This window comes from Mytilus edulis, chromosome 6, assembly GCF_963676685.1.
Source record: "Mytilus edulis chromosome 6, xbMytEdul2.2, whole genome shotgun sequence".
Taxonomy (NCBI): domain Eukaryota; kingdom Metazoa; phylum Mollusca; class Bivalvia; order Mytilida; family Mytilidae; genus Mytilus; species Mytilus edulis.
The window spans coordinates 42,641,217-42,666,348 of NC_092349.1; the positions used below are offsets into that span (position 1 = coordinate 42,641,217).

A 25,132-nucleotide genomic window follows, 5' to 3' on the forward strand; every position below is an offset into this window, starting at 1 on the left:
TTTAGTATTTACGTAGTTAGAAATCACAAATTCAACAATATAAAGTTCCAACTGAAGAAGCTTTTTTTTTTAATCCTATTTGGACAATATTATTATGATAAACTAAGGTTAAAATCCCTTTTATTATGTGTGCACATAGTAGTCCTTATTCATTCACGAAATAAATTTATTTCAATGATATCGAATATGTAGAAGACGTATGATTTAAACACTTACGGGTTTTCCAAATATCCATGGAAAAGGACATTACTTGGATTTAAAAATAGAATTGCAATACAGGTAAGATTCACACTATTTACATTTTCAACCTACTTTAACATGTTGAATTAACATCATGAGCATAAACAAAATTCTGGTAAGTTGTTAGGTAAGTTTTATTTTCAATTAATTTAGTTTGTTAACGAATTGCGGAATCTATATTAATTAGGGTATCATCAAGAATATGAAATATATTTGCATATTTTCTATTTATATCTCACTGACAACAGAAGATGGTCGCGACCACCGAAGGGGTAAGGAATATGCGAGTTAGACAAATTATTGTTTTTCTTTGAAACTAGTTGCTAGCAATGCATCAATTCCAGCTGAACCACTTAGCATTTTAATTGATTTTACTGCATTGTCCGAGGGTATTTAGTCTTGGAACTATATATCATTTTTCTTCCATTTTGTGTTTGTTTGTATGAAAATATTTGAAATATCTATGTCACCAATAAGTCTTGCATGCATGACCTTTGAAATAACGGTACTACACCAATTTTAATATAAGTTGAGTTGCATTGCTATTTCATTGTAATACATAAATACAGATTGTGTGTTTTGCATGCTTTGAGAAGTAAATTACGCATTACAATTCTTTTTTATTGTCGTTTTAACCGCAAATGGTGGATATTGATATGAAACCATTATATGTAAGTAGTAGCAGTTTGAAACTGTGATTCGTAAGATGTACATATTATAATGGTAAATGTTGAACGTTTATTTTGATGATTTAATTTTCTTCCATTTAATTTATATTAAGTTGACTTTTTCGGGCATCGATAATAAATGTTTACCAGATGACGTTGGAAACTTTCACTGAAAAAAGTAGGTAAAATTTGTTTTCCGAATTATATTGCTTGGAGTAATAAGGATACACAATATACAATTATCTGAGTTCCTTTCATTTCCATTTCTTTTCTAAAAGTGAAACATTATTTTTACAACGTATAATTTGCTGTACTTATTCAAAACTTATTTGGTAGTTCCCAACTGCGTCAATGGTAGCATTAGGTATCTGTGACGATTTTCTATTTATAGATTCTATGTGAAAAATATCGGATATAGTTATTTATTGTCGGTACACATTTTAAAAGAAATTATTTCTAAACGTTAGCCCATCATTTTAAACAATTAATTAAAAATAATTGTTTTATAGTTATGTCTATAATATTATTCAATAGAAAACAAAATATTTGGCACAACTTTTTGGAATTTTGGGTCCTCAGTGCTCTTCAACTTTGTACTTGTTTTTGGCTTCTAATTATTTTGATCTGAGCGTCACTGATGAGTCTTATTCATAAGTTCATAAGTGTTTCCCGTTTCTTGTTTATATATAGATTAGAACGGTGGTTTTCCCGTTTGAATAGTTTTATACTTAGTCTAGTAGTTTTGGGGCCCTTTATAGATTGCAATTCGGTGTGAGCCAAGGCTTCGTGTTGAAGATCGTACTTGACCTATAATGGTTTACTTTTATAAATTGTAACTTGGATGGAGAGTTGTCTCATTGGCATACCTCATCTTATTATATCTATGTATATATGCTGCTGTCGTTGTATTCGCAGTATGTTCCAAGCTTAGGAAAACAATCCAACATTGTTGTCGTTCGACGAAAAAGACAGAAATAAGACGCACCAAATTCAATAATCACCTTGTAAATACTTTATGGGCATAGAAGTATGAAAAAAACACCGCACTCCAAGGCAATTTAAAGAGCGGAAGTCCATAGAAATCGCCAAAATAAAATGCTAACAATCAATTTTTGTATATATAATTTTATCAAAATGTGAAGAGGAAAGTACTCACATAAAGTTTCCTCTTGAATAAATAGTTTGTATTCAATGAAAATAAATTTGGTTCACTTCAAATGTGCATAGTTTGATAATTCTATTTGGTATTTGCCAAAAATATCATCTTTGTAAATATTAAATTGAATTCAACACCTTTAAGTGGAAGGTGAATCACAAAAATGAGGCAATTGAGTTCTACAGATCATTTTCGTAATCGCAAAAAAGAGGGACGAAAGATACCCGAGGGGTCAACTTTACCTTTCAAATTATTTTGTGAATTAACAATATGTTTGTTGTAAGTTTCCATGGGGAGATAATCATTTTCTCTCAAAAAGTCTTTATTCAAAAGAATAATGTTTAAGTTATCTCCCCATGGAAACTTATCAATAAAGTATTGTTATTTCACTCATATTTTACTGAATATATGATGTTTTAATTCAAATGATGTATGATTCTTATGAATATAGAAGACTTTTCGAAAGAAAAACTATATGAAAGCTTAGTTTAGACATTTTTATAGCAATTCAAAATTACAACAGTTCACCTTTAGCATGACAATGACTATAAAATATCTATACAAACTGTTACACTGATTTTTCATAACAACATTAAAGTGGACGAAAATCATGTAGGGTTGTAAGTATGTTTTAATTTATCACCTTGCACTTTCACATTTTGACTCAATAGTTTGTTCAAAATTCTGACCAGTTGAACAGTTTGGTTTGATAAAACAAATTGCAATTTGGTCAGAATTATGAATGGGTTGTAATTGTTAGAGGGCAACACTAACAGTGTAGTCACTGTAATATAGTAAGGTATCATTGGTACATATTCTTAAGTTATATTTACACCAACTTCAGGTTAGTGGAGGAATACAACATTGAACAGTAATGAACTAAAGATCTAATTCAACTAATGTGTGAGTTGCGTTGAATCCGATTTCAGAGTGATGGAATTATCGAAAATAGCACTTATTTTCTTCACGGTAAGTGCATGGACAAAACAAAGTCAGAAATGTTTTTTTTTATCACGAGATATCCATGTATGAAAATTATATCATTTATTTATGACAACAACCCCTCTCTTCCAAAAAATGTCAAAAAGACTAAGATATGCCCAAATTGTATTAAACTGGGATTTTATTACTGTACTTATATGTAAAATCATTGTCATCTTGTCATTTAAAAAAATGCTAAATTGTATAAGGGTCTCGAATATGATTGTCCAGAAAATTTCAACTGTAAATTTCAGACACTGGAAACAAAATGAAAATGTTGTACAAGACTCATTTACGTAATACTGAAATAGTAAAAAAAAAGTATGTCCATTGCTTAATCATACCCTTAACTATTAATGTAGTGATCTAAAATAAATAAACAAATGGTTATTGCTTTCTTGCTTAAATGAATATTTGGTGTGGCTTGAACCAAATAGTTATCAAAGGTACCAGGATTATAATTTAGTACGCCAGACGCGCGTTTCGTCTACATAAGACTCATCAGTGACGCTCATATCAAAATATTTATAAAGCCAAACAAGTACAAAGTTGAAGAGCATTGAGGATCCAAAATTCCACAAAAGTTGTGCCAAATACGGCTAAGGTAATCTATGCCTGGGATAAGAAAATCCTTAGTTTTTCGAAAAATTCAAACTTTTGTAAACGGGAAATTTATAAAGATGACCACATTATTGATATTCATGTCAACACCGAAGTGTTGACTACTGGGCTGGTGATACCCTCGGGGACGAAATGTCCACCAGCAGTGGCATCGACCCAGTGGTGTAAATAGTTATCAAAGGTACCAGGATTATAAAAACATTTGATAAATTAAATTTTTTTAGAAAACTAAATTTGTGATACTCATTCAGTTGTCTATTCATACTCATTGTTGGCACATTTGTTATGCATGGACATCTAAACTTTGACAACAGGACACAAACATACTGAACAAGTAGTAAATAAATACATAATTTAAAATGTACCATAAACTAGATTATACAGGAAACAAAGAACAATAAACTGTTACCATTAATCTGTAATTAATGATAATTTAAAATTGAAAATCGAAATGGGAAATAGGAAATGTGTCAAAGAGTCTAAAAAAACAACCAGAGAGCATAAAACAGCCGAAGACCACCAATACGTCTTAAATACAGCGAGAAAATCCCACATGCACCGGAGGCGTGCTTCAGCTGGACCCTAAACAAAAAGTGTACTATATAGATTAGACCGTTGGTTTTCCCGTTTGAATGGTTTTACACTAGTGATTTTGGGGCCCTTTATAGCTTGTTGTTCGGTGTGAGCTAAGGCTCCGTGTTGAAGGCCGTACTTTAACCTATAATGGTTTACTTTTTAAATTGTTATTTGTATGGAGAGTTGTCTCATTGGCACTCACACCACATCTTCCTATATCTAGTTCAGTGATAATAGACGCCATACAAAACTTTGAAATATATAAATGAACTAAAATTAAAAATCAGACAAGACTAACAAAGACCAGAGGCTACTGCATTGAGACAGGCGCAACAATGCGGCGGGATTAAACATGTTTTTTTACATCTCAACCCTCCTTCTATACCTCTATCCAATGTAGAAAAACAAACACACATCAATATGCACAGTACAACTCAGATTAAATAAAACTGTTTTGGTGGAAACCACATAATTTGGCTAGGAAAAATTTGCTCAATGAATATATATCAAGATACATTATTATATCATGTGACATAATCTTTGTTTTATTACAGGTTGTGACCAGAAGCATAAGTAAACTACAAACATGCCCAGGTAAAGTGAACTTTATATATGTATTTTTATTAAATATTGTTAAAGAAGACATTGTTTAAATAGATAAAAAAAAAAACAAAAAAACAATAGTGTTTTTGATAAAAGGCAATAATATATTTCAATACACAAAGGCAAAATTTAGTAAATGACGACTAATAGGATATTATGTTTTTGCAAGATTATTTAATAAATTCACTACTTGCTTGGATAGTTGTCTCATCGACAATCTTACCCCTTTTTCTTATTTTCAAATTAAGTAGATTCTACTTAAAAATGTACATTTAATTGCAAACTATATTAACTACGCATCTGAAATTTACTCTATTTTCACATTAAGAAAAGTCAATATGGAATGTGTCAGAATGCACATGTGATCTACGCCGCGGTTACTTTGGTGAAGATCCGAACAAATGTGACCAGAACAACTGCAGTGATGGTTTCTTACTGACAAGGAATGGTAAATAATGATTCATTGTATATATTATAAAAGATATAGTATATCATATTCTTAATGTTAATGTATTTAACAGTTGTAATTCATTGATGTTTATTTTATTGAACAGATTTATCATACCCTGCAGTGAGTCTGTAGTTTTGCAGTTTTTTGTGTTTTGTATTTGTTTTAATTTTATTTTTGGTGGAATTCTGCTTCTTATGGATGTCTGATTTTTTTTTGTAAACTTATATTTTGTATGTTCAGGTACCTGTAAACTTTGTACTGCTGACGATGATGTGGAAAGCTGTTACAAAAACAAAAGGTATTGTCATCAAGCTTGAAATATGGTCCGCGCTTTAATTGCTCTACCTTTTATAGTGTTAATCGGGTGGGGTTACCTAGATGTGTAAGTATATAATTCGTAGCATCCAACTGTTTAAATAAAACTAGCCGATCTTGCTACTTCTTGCAAGTTACCGAGGAAAACTAAGATAATAGCCAAGTCCAATTCAATAGTGATTATACTTTTTGATTTGATTAAAGATTTGAGAGAAAAGTTTTGTTGCCAAAAATCTCATACGAAAGCATAGATGTACGTGAAATATCTTTTTCAATAAGATGCATATATTTATACAACAGTACTTTACCATACACAGGCAAATTTCGTTCACATGAATTTCACCTCAAACGAGCTTATACGTAAAACTAACGTGAAATCGGTTCATGTGGGTTTCATGTTAATCTTATGTGATACTCATATGATTTTTTTCGATGTAAAATTCACGTCAATTTGTAGAATAACATAATTCAAATAACATTTAAAATTTTAAATCTGATTAAAATCATAAAAAATATTTTTTTTGTTAAAAGTTTATGTGAAATTCATGTGAAAAATTTCACATGAGATTCATGTGAATCTCAATTCAAGTGAAATTTACATGAACATTTTCACGTGAGTTTCATGTATAAGCTCGTTTTCAGTGAATTTCATTTTAAATTTTTCACGTGGATTTCATGTGAGATTCATGTGAAATTCATGTTTGCAAATTTTGCCCGTGTGTCTGGTATATACATTTTGAAAATACATACCAAGGTAACAAGTGAGGGAATCGAATGAATTCCGAATAAACGGCGAGAGCCACCCATAAGTCGAAAATTAACTGATGCGATTGCAAAAATAAAAGGCAAAAAGACAATAAACAGTCTAGAGAATCAACATTAAAACACTAATGACTTAGTGAAAGGAACCCCCCCCCCCAAAAAAAAAAAAAACGGGTGTGATCTCAGGTGCTGCTTAAGGGTAAGACAGTCCTACTACAAATGTGACACATTAAGGTGCGATACTGCACACCTAGCCCGGTAAAGAGATTTCTACTACGGCCTTTGTGTTCAAATAGATATCGATAATTATTTATTTTTGTCGTCAAAGTTACAATACACACGACATTTCTCCACTAAAATGAAAGATTTTATGATATTCGTTTTATCATATAATTTATGTAAACGACGTTTAAGTGCTTTATCGCTAATATCAAATTGAATCATAATAGTCTAATATTGTCATGTAAATGAAATGAGCCATATATAAAGTGTTTGTAATACTTAAACTCGCTAACATAATGATGTTAACAATCAGATATCAGTTGTTCCTGATCTACAAGCAAATGACAGCAAATTGCTCATAGAGAATATTGAGTGGAATTTTTAATATCATATTTTTTATAAATGACATCGGAATGATAAAATTGCATACGATGAAAATGGGAACGGAAATGGGAAATGTGTCAAAGAGACAACAACCCGACCAAAGAGCAGACAACAGCCGAAGGCCACCAATGTCTGGGTTTTTCAATTATGTGATTCATGATAATCAATATACCCATTGGAAGAAGCTATATAGGAAAACATAATGTACCTTTACAAAAATCAAATGACTAGAAAAAAAGTCTTAGAATTTGGGAATACACTCATCATAGATAATAGGACTAATATTGTGTATACCAGTGACGTTCGAAAAAAGTTAAAGGTACGAATTTATATAATAATCTCATGGTTATTTCAATGCATGTATCGATACTATCTATTTCTAGACAGACGAGCAACAATACTTTGACAACATCACTTATTGTAGTATCTATTTTATTTGCAATTTTAGTAATTGCATGTATAATAGTTCTCATAATCTTTATTTTATCAAAGAGAGGTACGTATTTGCTTTGTAGAAGTTAATAAATGATTTAACTTTTAGTATTTGAATAATTTTTTTAACAACCAACCGAGCTAATGATTATGTTGATGAATGACTTTGAAACCAACATTATAGGCATTAGTCATCTATAATTTAAATATATTTATCTTACTTTTTCTGATATTTATATATAATACAATGATTAATCATAAAGAGAAATCTCGAATCTCGAAATAAAGATATAAATCGTGAATCTCAATTTTCAAATTTTGAATTTCGTATATGAATCCGAATATCGGATCTCGCATGGTCCTTCTAGTCTTTTGTTTAGAAGTGTGAAATATGAATTTCAAAAGGCTTTGCATGATACACAAATAAACTCATCATAGATACCAGGATTGAAATTTTAGTGTTGAAGAGTAAACGAATCGTAGTTGGTAGATATAGGTAGGGTTTATTTCCCTTATTTTATTTCTCACCAGTTACTAAATCAAAATCGTTTTCTTTCAAAGGGTCTAGCAAATATTAAATGAAATATCGTACTAATAAGTGATCGGATTTTTAAATTTATGGATCTTTTCATTTGAACAAACACGACTAAAATACGTATATCTAGTACTGTTAAAAACTATAAATCTATATAAATGATAATGTATAATGAAAAACAAACAGATTAGATATTCCTGGTTATTGTTGTCGATGCTGATTGTGGTGTAAATTTTATTTCTCTAATTCTTCGTCAATTTATCCCTTTCTGCACCCATTGTATAAACAAAATTTAATCAACGTGTGGTTCGTTTGAACTCAGTTCTTCATTGGTTAAAATCGGATTATGACGTCGAAATTTCTTGCTTTCCTCTGAATTTCCTATTGTTACGGCTTGAAAAAATGCGACCATGCCTGATGACGTCACATAGAAAGAACACATCTTTTTGCAGATCATTCAAAAAGAAGGAATAAGTTTGCCTGCATATTGTTTGAAAATCATTAGAGAAACAGATTCCTCCACCAAATCTCGTGTAAAACAATATTTATTCACTCTCGACAGTTAAATTTTAAATATTTAAAACGTTCGTCGAGCCTCGAGTTCTAAATTTGAAAATTTAACTGACTCGAGTGGATAAATATCGTATCACACTCGATGCAGTGGTAGAATCTATATATATAGAAATCATGCCTCCTTCGTTATAGTCATGAACAAAAAACATATTAATTTATATAACCATATAAAAAAGCCACCAATGAGGACGGTAAAATTTAAAAGTTTCAATACTATTTTATAAAATGAAAATAGTTAATAAAGTACTACCGATAAACTCCATTTCGTAGTTAAACTTATTGCTTAAGTTATATTTTATAGGAAGGAGAAAACAAAATCGAAATACTGCTTCAAGGTCAAGTCCGTTACTGTCACGCAGACGAAATCACCAGGAAAGCAGCTCTGAACGGAATAGTTCAGTATATAGTTATGCTGACACCTCAGTCATTGGTAGGTCCATATAATCAAATAAATATCAAGATACAAATCATGATTTGATCATTGAACATCAGCGTTCTAATGACCTTGACCTATCTTACAACTATTACATAGTACAATAAATCTTTACAATCAACCAGACGTGAAAAGTAGATAGTTAAACTTTTAGCGTTTGGAGTAATCAAGATATAGAGCTTTTAGTATATAAGCTTATTTTGCAAGCTAAATATAGCGTGAATCCATATTAACCAACATGTATTGCATTACAAACTAATGTTACGGTTAGTCAGAGCTGCCACTATTACACTAAGTATAAGTTGTTATGACTTCTATATATAAATTAAATATACATGTAGATGTAAGATCAGACTGATATCATAAACCGCACCAAACACTGTGTCTAATCTAATATAAAAAGCATTCGTGACAAGCAAAGATAACACGGTCCCAATAAAAAATCGTATATTGGTGATAGGATCAGATTTGGTATGTATGGGCTAGTTTCAATTCGACCTGTTTATAATGCTTTTTTGTTATTTTATATTAATATGGATCTTGTCTATATACCAGCTTTGATTATTTCGAATATCTTCTTATTTTCACTTCTTCGTACTACATTTGTATAAACTTCAAGATTTACCTGTATTATTAAATCGGTTTTTTTTCAAAAGTGATTATTTTCGAAGGGTTAAATATTTCCCAGTGGTGTCTTGCCATGGCTTTGTTTGGACTTGTTTGTTTGCTTTTTGGCCTTGAATGTGTGTCCCTAATATTTTATTAACTGTTCATTTAAAATAAAATTGAGAATGGAAATGAGGAATGTGTCAAAGAGACAACAACCCGACCAAATAAAAAACAACAGCAGAGGGTCACCAACAGGTCTTCAATGTAGTGAGAAATTCCCGCACCCGGAGGCGTCCTTCAGCTGGCCCCTAAACAAATATATACTAGTCCAGTAATAATGAACGCCATACTAATTTCCAAATTGTACACAAGAAACTCTTACAATTATTGTATTTATTTTTTATTTTTGTTTTGTAGGTTTATCATACAGAGATGTATCGAATAGTAAGTGTCTTTCCTTTGTATTAAATGTGCTAGTAGATGATGTATGAATGCTTAAAATAATATAATTTTGTCCCTTTGATATTGCCTGTCTCGTTTTTTACGGAATGCAAAACCATTTACCTGAAGGGTTAAAATAGTTAGATAGCTCATTGTTAAGCTTCGTTTCATTTTATTATGAATAATGTTTCCCGAAACCGTATTTAATCGTAAATTATTCATAGATGTGGAAACCTCCTTTACAAAGTGAAGAAAAGAAACATTTTGAGTATGTTTTTCGTTTTATCGTTTGCTATTCGTGGTAAAGGGGAAAGCAAATCAACAAAGTAGGATGAATGCCAGAAATAACAATGATTCAATCATTTCCGACTTTAGATATGTGTAAGATTTTATCTATAAATTTTCGAAATCTACATTTCAGGTCGTTTGTAAGAAAACAAGTGTACAAATTACTAGTATAAAGTGTAGGTTTAAGTGATTCTATAGATATTGAATTTTGTAATCTACTAATGAAAACAATTCTTTTTACAGGCAGCCTTTATCAACCACAAAGAGTAACCACTTAAGTAAACGTTAAATCTCCTGTATCGTAATTCTTCAATGAAAATTAGTCCAACAGACATTGAAGACAAACCAACTGATCCTCATGTTCTTTTTCTTTAAGGTTCAAATCTTATTAACAGATTAAATCTACCGGAGATGGATGAAACTAAAGTAAAAAGGACAAGGGAAAAACTCCGAAATGCTATTCCAATTCCACCGCGGCTTCACCCAAGTCACAGTCAGGAACATAGTTTCAGTAGTCCAGATGTAACAAGCAGTGGTATTTACAATTTTCAAGAAATGTCTACTATTCATTAACATGATTTAGAAACATGATTTTTTTTAAAGATTGACCAAAACATTGCAAAACAAAATTTAATGCAAGATAACATAAAAGGACAATAGCTGTCAAATTCATAGATATAGGAAGATGTGGTGTGAGTGCCAATGAGACAACTCTCCATACAAATAACAATTTAAAAAGTAAACCATGTTCACCAATTTGACTCAAATTCTCATATTTGATTTAAAAAAGTAACAAAAATACCGAGCTCCGATGAAAATTTAAAATGGACTGTGCCTAATCAAATGGCAAATTCAATGTAGAAAATATTGGATTAAATCTGATTTTACAGCTAGCTAAACCTCTCAGTTGTATGACAGTCGAATAAAATTTCATCATATTGACAATGATTGTGTGAACAAAAAAAAAACATAATAGGAAAAATGTCAAAAATATCCCAGTCAACATTATGTTACAATCTTAAACACAATAATAACCTTCCATCATTACCGAACTGAACAAAGAAATAACACGACGGGTGCCGTATACAGTGCAGGAAATGCTTACCCTTCCGGAGCACCTGATTTCACTACCAGTTTTTAGTGGAGTTCGTGTTGTTTCTTATTTATTATTTGTAACTGTTGATTTCTTTTGGTTTTGTCTTTGTTTACTCTTTGGTTTTGATTGTTATTGTCTTTGAAGAGGGTAAATTTTCTTTAAATTGATATAAAAAAGCAGAACTTTGGCGATTGTAATTGAAGATGCCAGTGTAGATCTTTAGAACTTTTGAGAATCCCAATCTAATGGACAGCAATCTTTACTGAAGAAATAATTGTAAGAAAAACTGAAGGAGAATGTGTAATCCAATATCTACGAAAAAAACTGTAAATGGCGTTATACACCACACGATAAATAAATCATCAGCAATCTAATATTTTCTTCGGGTAGATGTGCTAGTTATTTTATCTTCGATGTAAGCACGCATAGTTTTCTTTTCAGACCTTTTTTGTAAAAACATGGATATAAAAAGCGAAGCTTCAAATGCATTTATAAAAAAACAAAGTTAAGTCACATCTCTGAAACTATAAAAACGTAATCAAAGTGAACTGTTTCCCATTGCTGTTACTATGACGATTTCATAGTTGTTGCCTGCTTAACTCTTATGGTACAGTATATATAGATATATTTTTCTGATTTTTGGAGTAGACAATGGAGGAAATAGACTGCATGTCCTTTAAGTGCTCATTAATTTTCTTTAAATTAAGACTTTTATTTGTTATTTGGATATGTTGTTACTTCTTAACCGTAGAGATAATGATAATAACAGTTGGCATGAAAAGTATCCATAACGCAGTAATTCAGTCGCCTTTATTTATAGCCATTAACTTTGTTTTATAGTTAAAGAGAATTCTGCCTACGCCAAAGAATTGCAACATTTTAATAGTCCTATTATAATCTCATTATCATGTTGTAGTCAATATCAATTATTTCTCTAAGTATTAATGTTTTCTATTTATTTTATAAAAAAACTTTTCAATCCCTTGTATAATCATACATTACTGGCTTTTAATCGTTTAGATGTTAAAGTTTTTCATAAAGATTAGTCCTGATTTTAATGCTTTTATTTCATTTACACGATTACTTGAAAAGATATAACTATTCATTTCATAATGTTTCTTATCTTTAATTACTAGTATTTTTTCCAGACATTACTCCTTCTGGTGACCGACGATCAAATAGTAACCCCTTTGTAGCAAGCCAGCAAGTAAACCAAAGTTTATCATCCTGGCCAACCAAACAATCGGGTTCCAATTCTGATGAAAGTTGTTTCAACTTAGAAAGAAGAGTGACTAATTATATTTCAACAAATGCCGATAGGTGCACACAAGTTGGCACACAGACAGGTAAAACTGCACTACTATAAAAGTTTTGAATAGTAATGACATTGTGTGTGTGATTTCCTACAAAATGAATACAATTATCTTTTTGTCTTAGTATTAAATTAATAGGTACTACATTTGATCACTGTTTTGTACTGAAAAACTTTTAAAAGCAATAATCGTTCATTATCTTTTAACACATTAAGATCATAAGAAGTTTATACATTTGATTGAGAGACGATAATTGATAAGTGTAAATTAGAAATCAAACAAATAATGAGTCAATACGACATTGATCAAAAGTGTATTTCATAAAATGAAAATGGCTTAACCAATTGGGAAGTTATAAATGAATTCATCAGACTGCAAAACAAAAGTTATAAATGACAAGTTCCTTAACGGATAAAATGCATCATCAAACACTGAAATCCATTGACGTCAAATGCAACATGTAACATCTAAAAGTTTTGGTCATATAATTTACAGGAAGTTTGTTAACACTAGATTCTATTGATCGGTGTTCAACTAACAAAAATGTATTAAGCTGGAATGGGGAAGATGTACCTGACAACAGAGACTTAGAAAACGAAAATATGGAATATCATGGTCCAGTCGTCTTACATTGTGTACCATTGTCTGTGCCTATTTACCAAACAATTGAGATGGAAAACTTGTTAACAGACACACCATGTATGACAACGGATCTAAATTATCTAAGTGAAGATACAGAGCTAATGAAGCCATTTCTAGATGACCTTTCTTCGAATCCAACTCAACAAGTGAGTATGTTTCTATATAGTTAACTAGTAAACATACTGAGTCATGCTTTTCTAGTAATATTTACTATCCTTGTTTATTTCACAAACTTGTCAGAATAATTACTTTATTTTATCATCGGTACAAAGACTCCATAAAATATGGCATAGTTTGGAATTAGTATTAATTCAATTATAATGGAAATAAATACACGTGTTCTAAAACCAGTTGTTGCCATGCTAAGGATTATATTATCCTCATATATTTATGTGTATATAAACAGAGCAATAAATGCTATTACAGCTTTTTGGAACACATTTCTAAACGTAGAAAGTACAACCTACGATTTGTAAGTATTTGAATGTATCTGGTTTAGTTATGCATGCGTTGGTGTTGTGTGTAATGAGTATGTAGTATGAATATCTTGATATATATGGGATTTTAGGTTAAAACTTGAAAAAAAAATCTATATTTTAAAGTAAATAAAGGAAAAGGAATCATAAAGCCACTATATAGATCTCAAGCATACGAAATGAAGAAAGTGTCAATCAGATGTATCAAAGGATTTACTCTGTCGGATATATGCTTTTATATCTTAAATATGGCTTTAAAATTTGCTAAAAGGCTTCAAAGATCGTGCATTTAATCTTAAGTTGCCTGAAAACTTTATAGAAGGAGCTGGACAATGATAATAAGTATACGCCAAGGCCAAACTGTTTAAAATGAATATCAAATTCATAATAAGTTAGTATTGTGTAACTCAGCTGATGTTCGATTATATGTTATAAAAAGTAATGAATTGGTTTGCCTTTTAGGGAGGCAATCATGAACCACTTTTTAATTGCATTCACATAAATCGGAGTATTTGCTTAGTAGTTTAAATCATTTCTTGTGTTTTTTCAAATGCGCTAACACATATAAACTGTATTTTTTTTAAATTTCATTTGGTATGCACTGGTTTCTGTGAATTTATATATCTAAACTCAGATTGTTATCAATTATAATATTTTAGAAAATAAGCTATATATAAATATTTCATCAAATGTATTGTTTAATATTATTATTTCCTTAATTGATTAATGAATATCTTCCTATTCCCAAAATCAAAGGATGGAAACAATACCACTTTGTTGAAATTTAATCAATCTGTTATTTAACCCATTGAGATAATCATAAACTTGGGATATATTCTTCAATTTATTGAATGTTCCATTATTAGCATGCCAATGTCAATACAAAGTATTTTATTGCAAACAAACTAATGAATCTATATATCAATCCACCTTTTTTTTATTTATTAAAATGTCCTGGACCAAGTCAGGAAAATTGCCATTGTTTGTTATAGTTCGTTTCTGTGTGTATTACATTTTAATGTTGTGTTTCTGTTGTGTCGTAGCTCTCCTCTTATATTTGATGTCTTTCCCTCAGTTTTCGTTTGTAGCCCGGATTTGTTATTTTCTCAATCGATTTATGTTCGAACAGCGGTATACTACTGTTGCCTTTATTTGTAAATTATTTTCATCGTTTACGGTTTTTTGTATCTGTAACTAGGTTTTGGATTTGTAAATGCCACGAGCATTAATGAAGAGGCATTAACACTCTAGAAAAATTATAGTTAGTATTACAAAAACATAGTGCATTTAGATTTATATTGCAATATTTATAGGTAAGATAGACATTGCTAGATATGCAATATCATTTTAATATTTGATTTTAAATTGATTAATATTGAAGATTTATAAAACTCAAACAAAAATTTATGCCTTCGGGAATGTCACAGTATATACCATGTCTTAGATCTGAAAAACACATAATGTATATGTTGTTGTTTAGTACTAGCATGGTATACTTCCTCAGATATATTATACATTTACGTAGGTGTTGTATCCTCGTTAATAATTCTACTCACAAAATTAACTGAGGTATTTCGTTTGCTTCATGCATGCTTCTATCTAATTTTTAAAAATGCCTTAAAATTATGTGATTACAAATGAATCCGTTTAAGTACTAATGTGATCTTGATAATTTACTATGCTCTCGTGTTCAAAATAAATCTAAGGTGTGTTAAATATATTGTCTTAATTGCTTATTTGTAATTTGGTTTTAACCAATTTTGTTTTAATTTCTTGTCACATGAAATAGTTCTTGTTATTGTGTATATAATATATTACACATGTTTTGAAAATGTGAGTTAATTGGGAATAGGCGAGTGACTTATTTCAAAAAGACGCTTAGTTAACGACTTTAATGCACCCACCTAACACACGGCTGTATTATATATCATTCGAAAGCTGTTAATCTGTACTTTCTGTTTTGCCCGGTCGTAAAAAAATCGTACGGTGCAATTTTTGTTAAATCAAGGACAAAGGTCATGAAATTTACTAATTTAAACGCCATTTTCTAATTCTTGTACCATAAAATTTTCCAGAAGATCATATGAACTTTATGGAACATGATACATAATTTCCAAATCAAACAAAAAATAAGAGATTCGATGCGCAAAATTTCCCGAAAATTGAAATTTATCACAAATCCTAAAAAAAATGAAAAATTATTCAAAAAGCAAAATATATCCTGGGGAATCGATATTTGAATGCTAAAAAAATAGATAAATGTATATGTTTTAGGTCAAGGAATATTTGTTTTGTAATTTTAAGATGTAATTATTAATTATTGTTCATGGAATAGCCTTCTGTTGAAGTGTTTGCAGTTGCCCAAAAATCTGCCATTTGCAAATAACGATCATTTTGTTAATCTATGTTAAAAAAGCACATCGCTAATTGTGAATATCAGGGAGGAGAATGATTTTCCATAATAAAAGAAGGGGTATTTAAAGTAAGAAAAGAATATATGCGAGGTAATTGAGGTTAAAATATGTTTTTTACCTAGTCAAACTGTTCTACTTTTTGTAATCTGGTTTAAATGCAAACATTACTTTGCGACTAAATCGTAGGCAACATTGAAATAAGTAACCTTGTTTAGAAACACTTGGTTGTCTAAAGCGGGATGTAAACGAACTAAATAAAATGCGGCTGCTTCTTATTTAGTTTAAAATCGTGTTATAGTAAGTCATATTAAATGTGATTAGAAGTTTAATCGCTTTAATTATTTGAATAAAATATGCTATGAGTATTTTCTACATAAGCTTTAAAAATACAAATGCATGTCATTGTGTATGTAAAACACTATAAGCAGTTGTGAAATAACAAAATGAAAAAGTTAAATACCCTTCCTGACCTCATAAGATCATTCGCTGTTTTAGGAGTGTTCGTTTTCATGGTATGCTGTGTTTTTTGGACTGTTGTTCATCTGTTGGACTTTAATCTTATTTTGTTCATGGTTTTAATTAACTTTATTTGATTCATGGTTTGAGATGTTGATTGTCACTTTGGTATTATTTGACTTTAAACACATTAACTTGCAGTAATGAAAATCAGCCAAAAAATCACCTCAAAGTAAAGTGAAGAAGATTAACGCAATAAGACAAATATCCGCGAAAATAGCTTAATTGCTCACGATGATATATATATATATATATAGAACCAAATCGTTATCATGATACATTTAGCTACACTGATCTACAATTTTAAAACCTTTTACTACTTGAATAGTGACGAAATATATCAAAGGGACATCAAACGCATAATTGAAAACGAACTGACAAAGCCAGGCAAAAAACGAACAAGACAAGCAACAGTAAACAAAACACAACATATAAAACTACAAATTGAGTAACACAACCCCCCAAAACATTTTTTGAGTGAACTCAGGGGCTCCCGAAGGGTATGCAGATCATGTTCCACAAGTGACACCCGTCTTAGTTTAAACATATTTATTTATAGTGGATTGGGAAACAAGTTTTGCAACTTAAATTAATCGCTTTCCACTTTGCGGGTGCGAGTGCTGCCTTGTAGCGGCATTAGATTGCTCTTTTTCGAAATCTACAAAGGTGTGTTTAACGTACAAGAGATATGCCTCTCTCTTAACACGGGTCAGCCATTTATCGTCCCCTTCCGACGGACTTTCATCGTTTCCTCAAGACCATACTCACAAATGGTGTCAAGGAAGAGCCGAAAATTCAGTCCCTGAAATTTTCATCACGGAACGGAAACGAACCAGGAACCTTTGTGTTAGTAGTCCGATGCACTAACCACTACACCACGACTCTCTTTTACCCGTCTTGTGGCTCATGTATTTCCTAACTCGGTGCCAAGCCTTATTCGGTTGGTGACATTCACGGCAGAAATGACGGCAATTTGGTTACGTCGATGGAACTTATCAGTCGTCATCTGGCGAAACAGTTATCTCATAATTGCAACCAACTCGTAGTGGCGTCCATGAAATGTTCAAAGGGATGATTTCAACTTTGCATTTGAACTCTGGTTTAAAACATGTTTAAACCACCATTTTTCTTCAAATGTCCTGTACCAAGTCAGGCATATGGCAGTTGGTATCGAATAATCTGTTTCTTTGTATGTTGGCGTTTGTTTTTGTAGCAGTTCTGTGTTTCTGTTATATCGTTGTGTTCCTCTTATAGTTGATGCGTTTTCCTAGTTTTTGCTTTGTGACCCGGATTTATTTCAGTTACTAGTAAATCGATTGATGACTATTTAATAGCGGAATACTATAGTTGCCTTTATTTCAGAGGAGTTGAGGCTCATATCGGTCTCTCCTTTAGTAGTATAGATATGCAGGCGTTGCTATAATGTTGTTACATATAAATGAAAAGTTTATAATTTGGTAGTAAGGGGTGTTTTTATGGGTTGTTTTGTGCTCATCTCTTTTGTCGTAAAACTTGTTCTCAACCAACCCTCATCATCGATTTCAAGATACGTGATAGAGTAAACTGTATCTTTTGAGTCTTTTATTTTTATTGAAAATACGAGTCCAACATTGTCACAAATTTTGCGATATTCAGTGAGATGACATCATCTATATAATGGAACGTGAAGTTTCAAGATAGTGATAGCTGCTTTTCAGTCGTCATCAGAAACTCTTGCATGAAGTCATCCTCGTATAAAAAATGAACTAGTCATTCAAGCTATTCAGGAAGTCTAGTTGTAACTAGAATCGTTGCGTATTAATGGATATTTTTTTCTTCTTCAAAATTATTCTTATTTGACGAATTAATGCATGTAAACAACGAACAACGCAATTTAAGCAATCAAGTAGTCAAGTTTTATAATGTGTTTACTAGTTTTTGAAATTCTTTGAAATTTCAATTTTCATCAATTTATTTTCTATTTATTTTGGTCTAAATTTTCTATTCACATTAAATAAATAAAAGGTCTTTTCACTACATCAATATTTATAATGAAGCTATTAATCAAACAATCAGAAAAGTCGAAATATGTTTATTTCAGTCTGGTAGTTACAATGCAGATTGCAATCTCTTAGTTTTACCCCCTTTATTTCAAGCAATAAGATGATTCGCGCACATGTTTTTTTTACTCTATTTTTTTCAGATTCTTAAGAATATGTTTATTAAATCTTATATTGACCACATACAATGTTTAAATAGGAAGAAATGCTTAAAAGCTGTTTTTTCGCAGATGGCGGTATTTTGGGCAACTGTATGAGTTGTTATGATTTGCTGTTTGATTAGAAGTAAGCATAATTTTAGGAAATTTTATGATGTCAAAAACTTCTTTGATAGTCATTACAGGGTTTTACTTAGTTTTAATTGATTAGCATTTGCACCAGAAAGAAAATTTTGGGTTTTCACACATTTTGTTAACTTTTACTCGAATTTCAGGAAACATGTGCTATCTGTCAAAAACACGCTTTAAATATTAAAAAATGCATTTGAATAATGACTGTTAATCTCTCTGCTAAAAGTTTAAATTGTTTGCATATGTGAATTTAGTATATAAAAGTCATATTATGCAATCAGGCTGAAATCTTAGAAAATATGCACTTATTCGTCCTTGGCCTTTGATCTTGATTTGACGAAAATTGCACCGTACGATTTTTTTACGACCGGGCAAAACAGATAGTACAGATGTGTAGCTTTCAAATGATATATAATTTAGCCGTGTGTTAGGTAGGTGCGTTAAAAATTTATTTTTATGGTTAAAGTCACTCGCCTAGAATAAAGTCAGTATGAGAACTTATGTAATTAGAGTATGTTTGGTTGAGTTCACTATTTTTGACCATCAAATATAGGGGTTTAATTAACTCATGTCACAGGTTAACGAATTACATTTATAATGTCTACTTTTAGGATATCGAACAAAATGTAACTGCAGCACACAATGATCATCATCAGAATGGTGATGATTATGAAGCTATTCAAATTCCTCAGGTATACGTTAGAGTAATAAAAAAACTTCATAAATATATAACTATCAATTTGAATGTAGTATTGAATGAAACGGCTATTGCAATATTTTATTTTGTGAAACATTTAAGCCAATTATGAAATCTATATCTATTGTGTAAATCTGCAAAACTTGTTGTATACCTTTCTCTGTATTGTTTTGATTTTCTCGTTAACTTAGTAATTTCGTTGTAGTATTTTTTTTTTCTGTTTGCCAATGGTGTTGTCTTGTGGTTTTCTTTACTGATAACTTTGTATGGCCCCTTTGCTATGTGTTATGTTCGCTATGTTTTACTAGTATTGTCAATGTAGAAAACCGAAGCTTATACTGAAAATCCTTCTTGTCCTTTTTCTTTAATTTTTTTTCTTTGAATTTATTCGAATCTATTTCTCTGTTTTGATTTTAAATGATATTTGTATTGATCATTTATTGATAACCTAAACGACAAATATAAGAAATATAAGAATATTTGATCATTAGAATAGTCGGTTTTTTTTTAAGTGAGACCCTTTTCACTAAATGGTAAAATGATTTTTCAGGAACCAAGGAACAGTATTTCAAATAATGCAGTAACTATTCTTGGAAGGTTACAGACGGTAAGGTTATCAATGTGACCGAAAAGACATCAAGTTGTCAAACAAAAGTTGCACATCGACAAATTAAAGAACATTAACTTTTACTTCAGACATTTAGCATAACAAAGACTGGGTCTTAAAGACAGAAATGATAAAATACAACTTAAGCAATAGAAAAAGAGGAAGGAATAAGTTAAAACAAAGAAAGACATGTCTCATCTTCAGCATTTTCTTACTGCACTGGTGCTACATGCTTTACACCATTTAAAAATATGACATTTAAGCAAATAGAAATATCTGAATTTGACAAATTAATATATGTGATGCAGCACAATTTTATACAGGAGCGTGTTGGTCTTGACTGAAAACATTTTAATAAATATTGACAAAATCAAATGAACGATCAGAACGCCAAATTATATTTGTCGCTCAGGAAGTTTTTTGTGTGTGGTACCAAATTCACCTGTCTTAGCATATGACTTAATTAGCCGTTTCAGAATCTAAAGAATCATGGGTAATTTCATTGTTCGTACCCCAAAATGAAAATAACGTCACGACATTGGTTGAATTTCCATTGTTTTGGACGTTTTCAACCAATCACGACGTTTCGGTGTACATTTTTGAAAATATTACCCAGAATGCAATAGATTCTGAAACGGCGAATTGTTCTTTACTATTTATTTACAAATATGTAGACTACTTCATTTCATACATTGATCGCCACATAATTTTTGATGTAGTTGATTTTAAAAAAGGATAGTAAACTTCAAAGAAAAACAGAAGAGACAGAATGGTTAAAAGAAGAAGTAAGAAGGTTACGGGAAGTAAGTTTTGTTTCATATGTTTGAATTTTTCATATTTCACATCAAATTGATTATCTCGAAAAAGTTATTTGCACAAAAATGTATGAAGTAGGCAAATATTATTTGCTTTATAGTTTGAAAAATGAAAAGGGCAACCCCTGTAAATCAAAAGAGAAAAAAAAACATCCAGAAATTTATAAATAAGTATCGTACGATCTAAAATACTAAACTACCAATAAATATATCTAATTGTATGATACAATATATACATTTTACATTGTGATATAACTTGCGTCGATGGTAACTGGAAACCTGTAGATAGAAATGTATATGCCTGGGCATTTCAAGGTCAGTCTTAAGAAATTATTTGTTGGGCTGTTCATGATGTAGATATGCATCCCTTTCCATTGGAGGGAGGGGGTACGTTCCCGATGAAGGTAAATCAAGAAAAACCGCTTTGAGATGACTAAATTTTTAAAGAGATATTTTCATTTTAATAAAGTTAACTATTTTTTACATGCTTAAGAATTGATAGAGATATTCATAATTAATGTTTTTAATTTTTTGAAAAGGGTATTGAACAAAAGGACAAGGAGTTGCAAGATATTCATCAGGTAAAGATTAACATAAATTTAACAGTAAATTAAATTTTGAGAAAAAATTATTGAAACTAGAGATCTGGCTTTATGTGAATTTATAAACATTCTAAATTATACACAAATACATACATCGATATAAAAAAAACTATGATGGACGTTCAAGAAGATGGGCTTCATATGCCAATAATAGACATATTTCGAACATAAGATAGATAGAGACCTTTGTCTAGAGCAGTGTGTCGCTTAGAATAGAACGGTTAATCTAGTTATATCTGTATTGCAACTATAGTTTTTGTGGTATCATGGAATTTATAGAAACATTGAACCGATATATGATGTTCTTACTAATAACAAATTTCGAGACTTGTTTCTCATCAATGATGCAAATATTCAAAGGAATTCGAAAGCAGTTACAGTCACAAAGCGGTAGAGCGATCAGTTGATATTTTAAATTCTAACCAGTTAGTCATTAGTGATCATGTTATAAAACCAGGTTTAATCCACCACTTTCTACATAAATAAATGTATGTACCAAGCTATGTCAGGAATATGGCATTTGCTTTCCAATCGTTTGATGTGTTTGAGCTTTTGATTTTGCCATTAGTTAAGGAATGTTCCGTTTTGAATTTTCCTTGGAGTTCTTGTTTTTTTTTTTTTTTGTTATTTTACTTTTTAGATACAATTACAAGATTAAATTTTCCATGGCAGTTAATCTTGTATAATAATTTTGAAATATTGATCTTATTTCCCTTTAAATGAGATATGAACATTTGATGACTAAATTCATATATAAAGATATTGACATTAATTTTAACTCTAGTATCTAAGCGGTATTATGGAGAACTTTCCTCATGACAGAAATTCTATGGAAGAAATTTGTAATGACTTACAGGTAAGAAAAACTCAAGCTTTATACTCATATTAATATTTTGTTTAGAGTTTCATGAAGTTTATGTACACCAATAAGGATTATATTATACGTTTCTATCCATTTTTTCATATAAGTAACATGCATTACATCATGCTTAGTTGACACATGATGCCAGATACTAAAATACATAGGCTTCTTGGCGGATTGTATACAATGAGAGTCAGGACATCTAGACATTAAGATTTATTGTGACTGCACTTGTCTCGTTTTATTTCATTATTTTTTTTTTCACAGACAAGTAATGAAATCAACCTACAGACTGAAGATGTGAAACAGGATCAATCTGACACAGATATATACTACAGCAGACAATCAGTCTAATACTTCTATGATGTATCTATGTTCTAGTCATTCTTGGAGTGAACGATGCAGCTATTTTCTGTGGATGGGTCAGTGTCCATAATAAAAAGAAATGCATAATATATTCTCATGTAGATGACCGTCATTGTTGTTTTATAAAACGTTCTGTATGTGTTTTTTTATGAATTGTATATAATCCTATTCCTCTTGGTTTTCTGGATACTACTGAGTTTCTAATTAGTTGTAATAATCCTTAGTCTTGATCAACATCTAGCTAAAAGAGGAAACATTTGTTTTGACTGCGTTTCTTGTTAGCAATTTGCTATTGTTGATGTCTACAAAATGATGTACAAATGTTCCTCCTATCCAGTTCGAAGTGTATCTTGTTACCTTATCAGTGAAGTATTGTATGCTCATATGTGTTGGCTGACTTATAGTGGATAAATTCAGAACAGCTGTTACAATCTCTAAACGTTACCGTTGTGTACGTTATGATTGGACCGGTCGTTTAAAAGGATAAAACATTTTCTTTAAGTAAGCATAGTTTATCAGAAAAACCTTTCTAGGCAAACAAAATCTAGATAAAATTGCCTTAAATAATATTCAATGAATAAAAACATTAGAACTCTAGCAATCTAATTGAATGTTTTTATCAATAAGTAAAACATGACATCTTGTGTACAAATATGTGGTAATTTTGTTAATTATCGATAACAGAATGAATACAAATATGTGTCTACCCTAGATGGTCATGAAGAAGCCTCTGCAAAGGTTTCCTGGAATTCAAAGATAGTTTTGGAAAAGGTTAGTGTAGGGATGTTTGAAAAGCTTTAACCTTTGACTGCATCTAAATGTGATTTCCAAACCATTTAGACATTTTCTACCTCTGTAATATATTATCTTAGCTGTATTTGGCAAAACCTTTCGAAATTTTGTGTTCTCAATGCTCTTCAACTTTGTATTTTATTGACCCCTTTTAGACTTTTCGATCCAAGCGTCACAAATGAGTCTGTTGTAGACAAAATTGTCACAGTTCGTTGTTTTCGAGATTTCATCTGTTTCTCATAGCTATAGTATGCCTCAAGACCAACTATATTTGATGAATAAAATGATTGTTTGTTGTAGATCTCGTGAACAGTCTTAATTCAGAAAAAATAAGCAGTTGATTGTGATTCTTATTTTGTCATGTATAGGTCTTTTATAGCTGACCATAAGGTATTTGTTTTGCTCATTGTTGAAAGCTTGGCATGTAGTTAAATAAATCCCCTATATTTAGACTCAGTTAGATAGTTGCTTCATTGCCAATCGTACCACATATCCTTATTTTAGATTGTGCAATGCTAAATTATAAGTATGGACTGGATGTAGGACCAAAAGTGTTCATAACTGTATACCAATATATGTTTTGTTTTGGTTTTTAATATATTAAAAACAAAATCAATGATAGTATTTTGTTTATTTTTTGTTTTGTTGTGCATTGAACTGTTAATTTGTAATAACTTGGGTACAGTTTCTGTACATTATAGTATGATAAAAAAAATCTGCATAAAATTAGCTTCACTTTAGATATACATTCAAGTCATTCTGATCAGTAGAATAACATTTGATAAACCACCTGTTCATATTATAGTTTTCAAGGTAAAAGGTACATACAGGTATATTATTCAAAAAATTTCAATTAAGGGCAGTTACTTTTATAAGAAGTCATCCAATGTTCTGGAATAAAAGAATTTTATAGGCCTTGTATTTTGCTGATCATTTTTGTTTGTTGTTTACAATGTCTACCTATAGTTTACAAGATGATAGTCAAAAACTTACCACCTTAAGACAATAACTCCTATAACCAAGAGCTTTTAGATGTGAAACAATAAAAGAAATGTACCATCATTCACCCACATTTTGGTTGAAATTGATTCAGTAATTTCAGAGGTGAAGATCTTTTGAAAAGTATACAATGGACAAGAATATTAGTGGTGGCAATAACTCACATCACCAATTGGGCAAGGCAATTTTATTATGGTGGGCATTAAGTAGGGGTCAAAATTAATGTCAAATTAAGGTTAATACAAAAAAAATGTAGTTTTGCCCCACCTACGATAGTAGAGGGGCATTATGTTTTCTGGTCTGTGGGTCCGTTCGT

General features: G+C 30.8%; 1 protein-coding gene across 5 annotated transcripts; it reads left to right on the forward strand.

Annotated features, from left to right (window-relative positions):
• The first annotated feature begins 252 nt into the window (after window positions 1–252).
• On the forward strand, window positions 253–24,438 carry LOC139527691 (uncharacterized). 5 transcript variants are annotated; one of them, XM_071323296.1, is made up of 17 exons: window positions 253–279; window positions 2,909–3,033; window positions 4,797–4,836; window positions 5,174–5,293; window positions 5,537–5,594; window positions 7,363–7,475; window positions 8,821–8,949; window positions 9,979–10,005; window positions 10,667–10,825; window positions 12,535–12,732; window positions 13,195–13,487; window positions 19,688–19,768; window positions 20,324–20,380; window positions 21,100–21,183; window positions 21,735–21,776; window positions 22,582–22,653; window positions 22,927–24,438. In XM_071323296.1, the coding sequence occupies exons 2-17, from the start codon at window positions 2,998–3,000 to the stop codon at window positions 23,011–23,013; spliced, it is 1,596 nt and encodes a 531-aa protein (XP_071179397.1). In that variant the 5' UTR covers window positions 253–279; window positions 2,909–2,997; the 3' UTR covers window positions 23,014–24,438. The 5 variants fall into 5 exon arrangements, with proteins under 5 accessions (XP_071179397.1, XP_071179395.1, XP_071179396.1 ...); XM_071323294.1 differs by having other exon boundaries at window positions 273–367; XM_071323295.1 differs by having other exon boundaries at window positions 276–355.
• The last annotated feature ends 694 nt before the right edge of the window (window positions 24,439–25,132 follow it).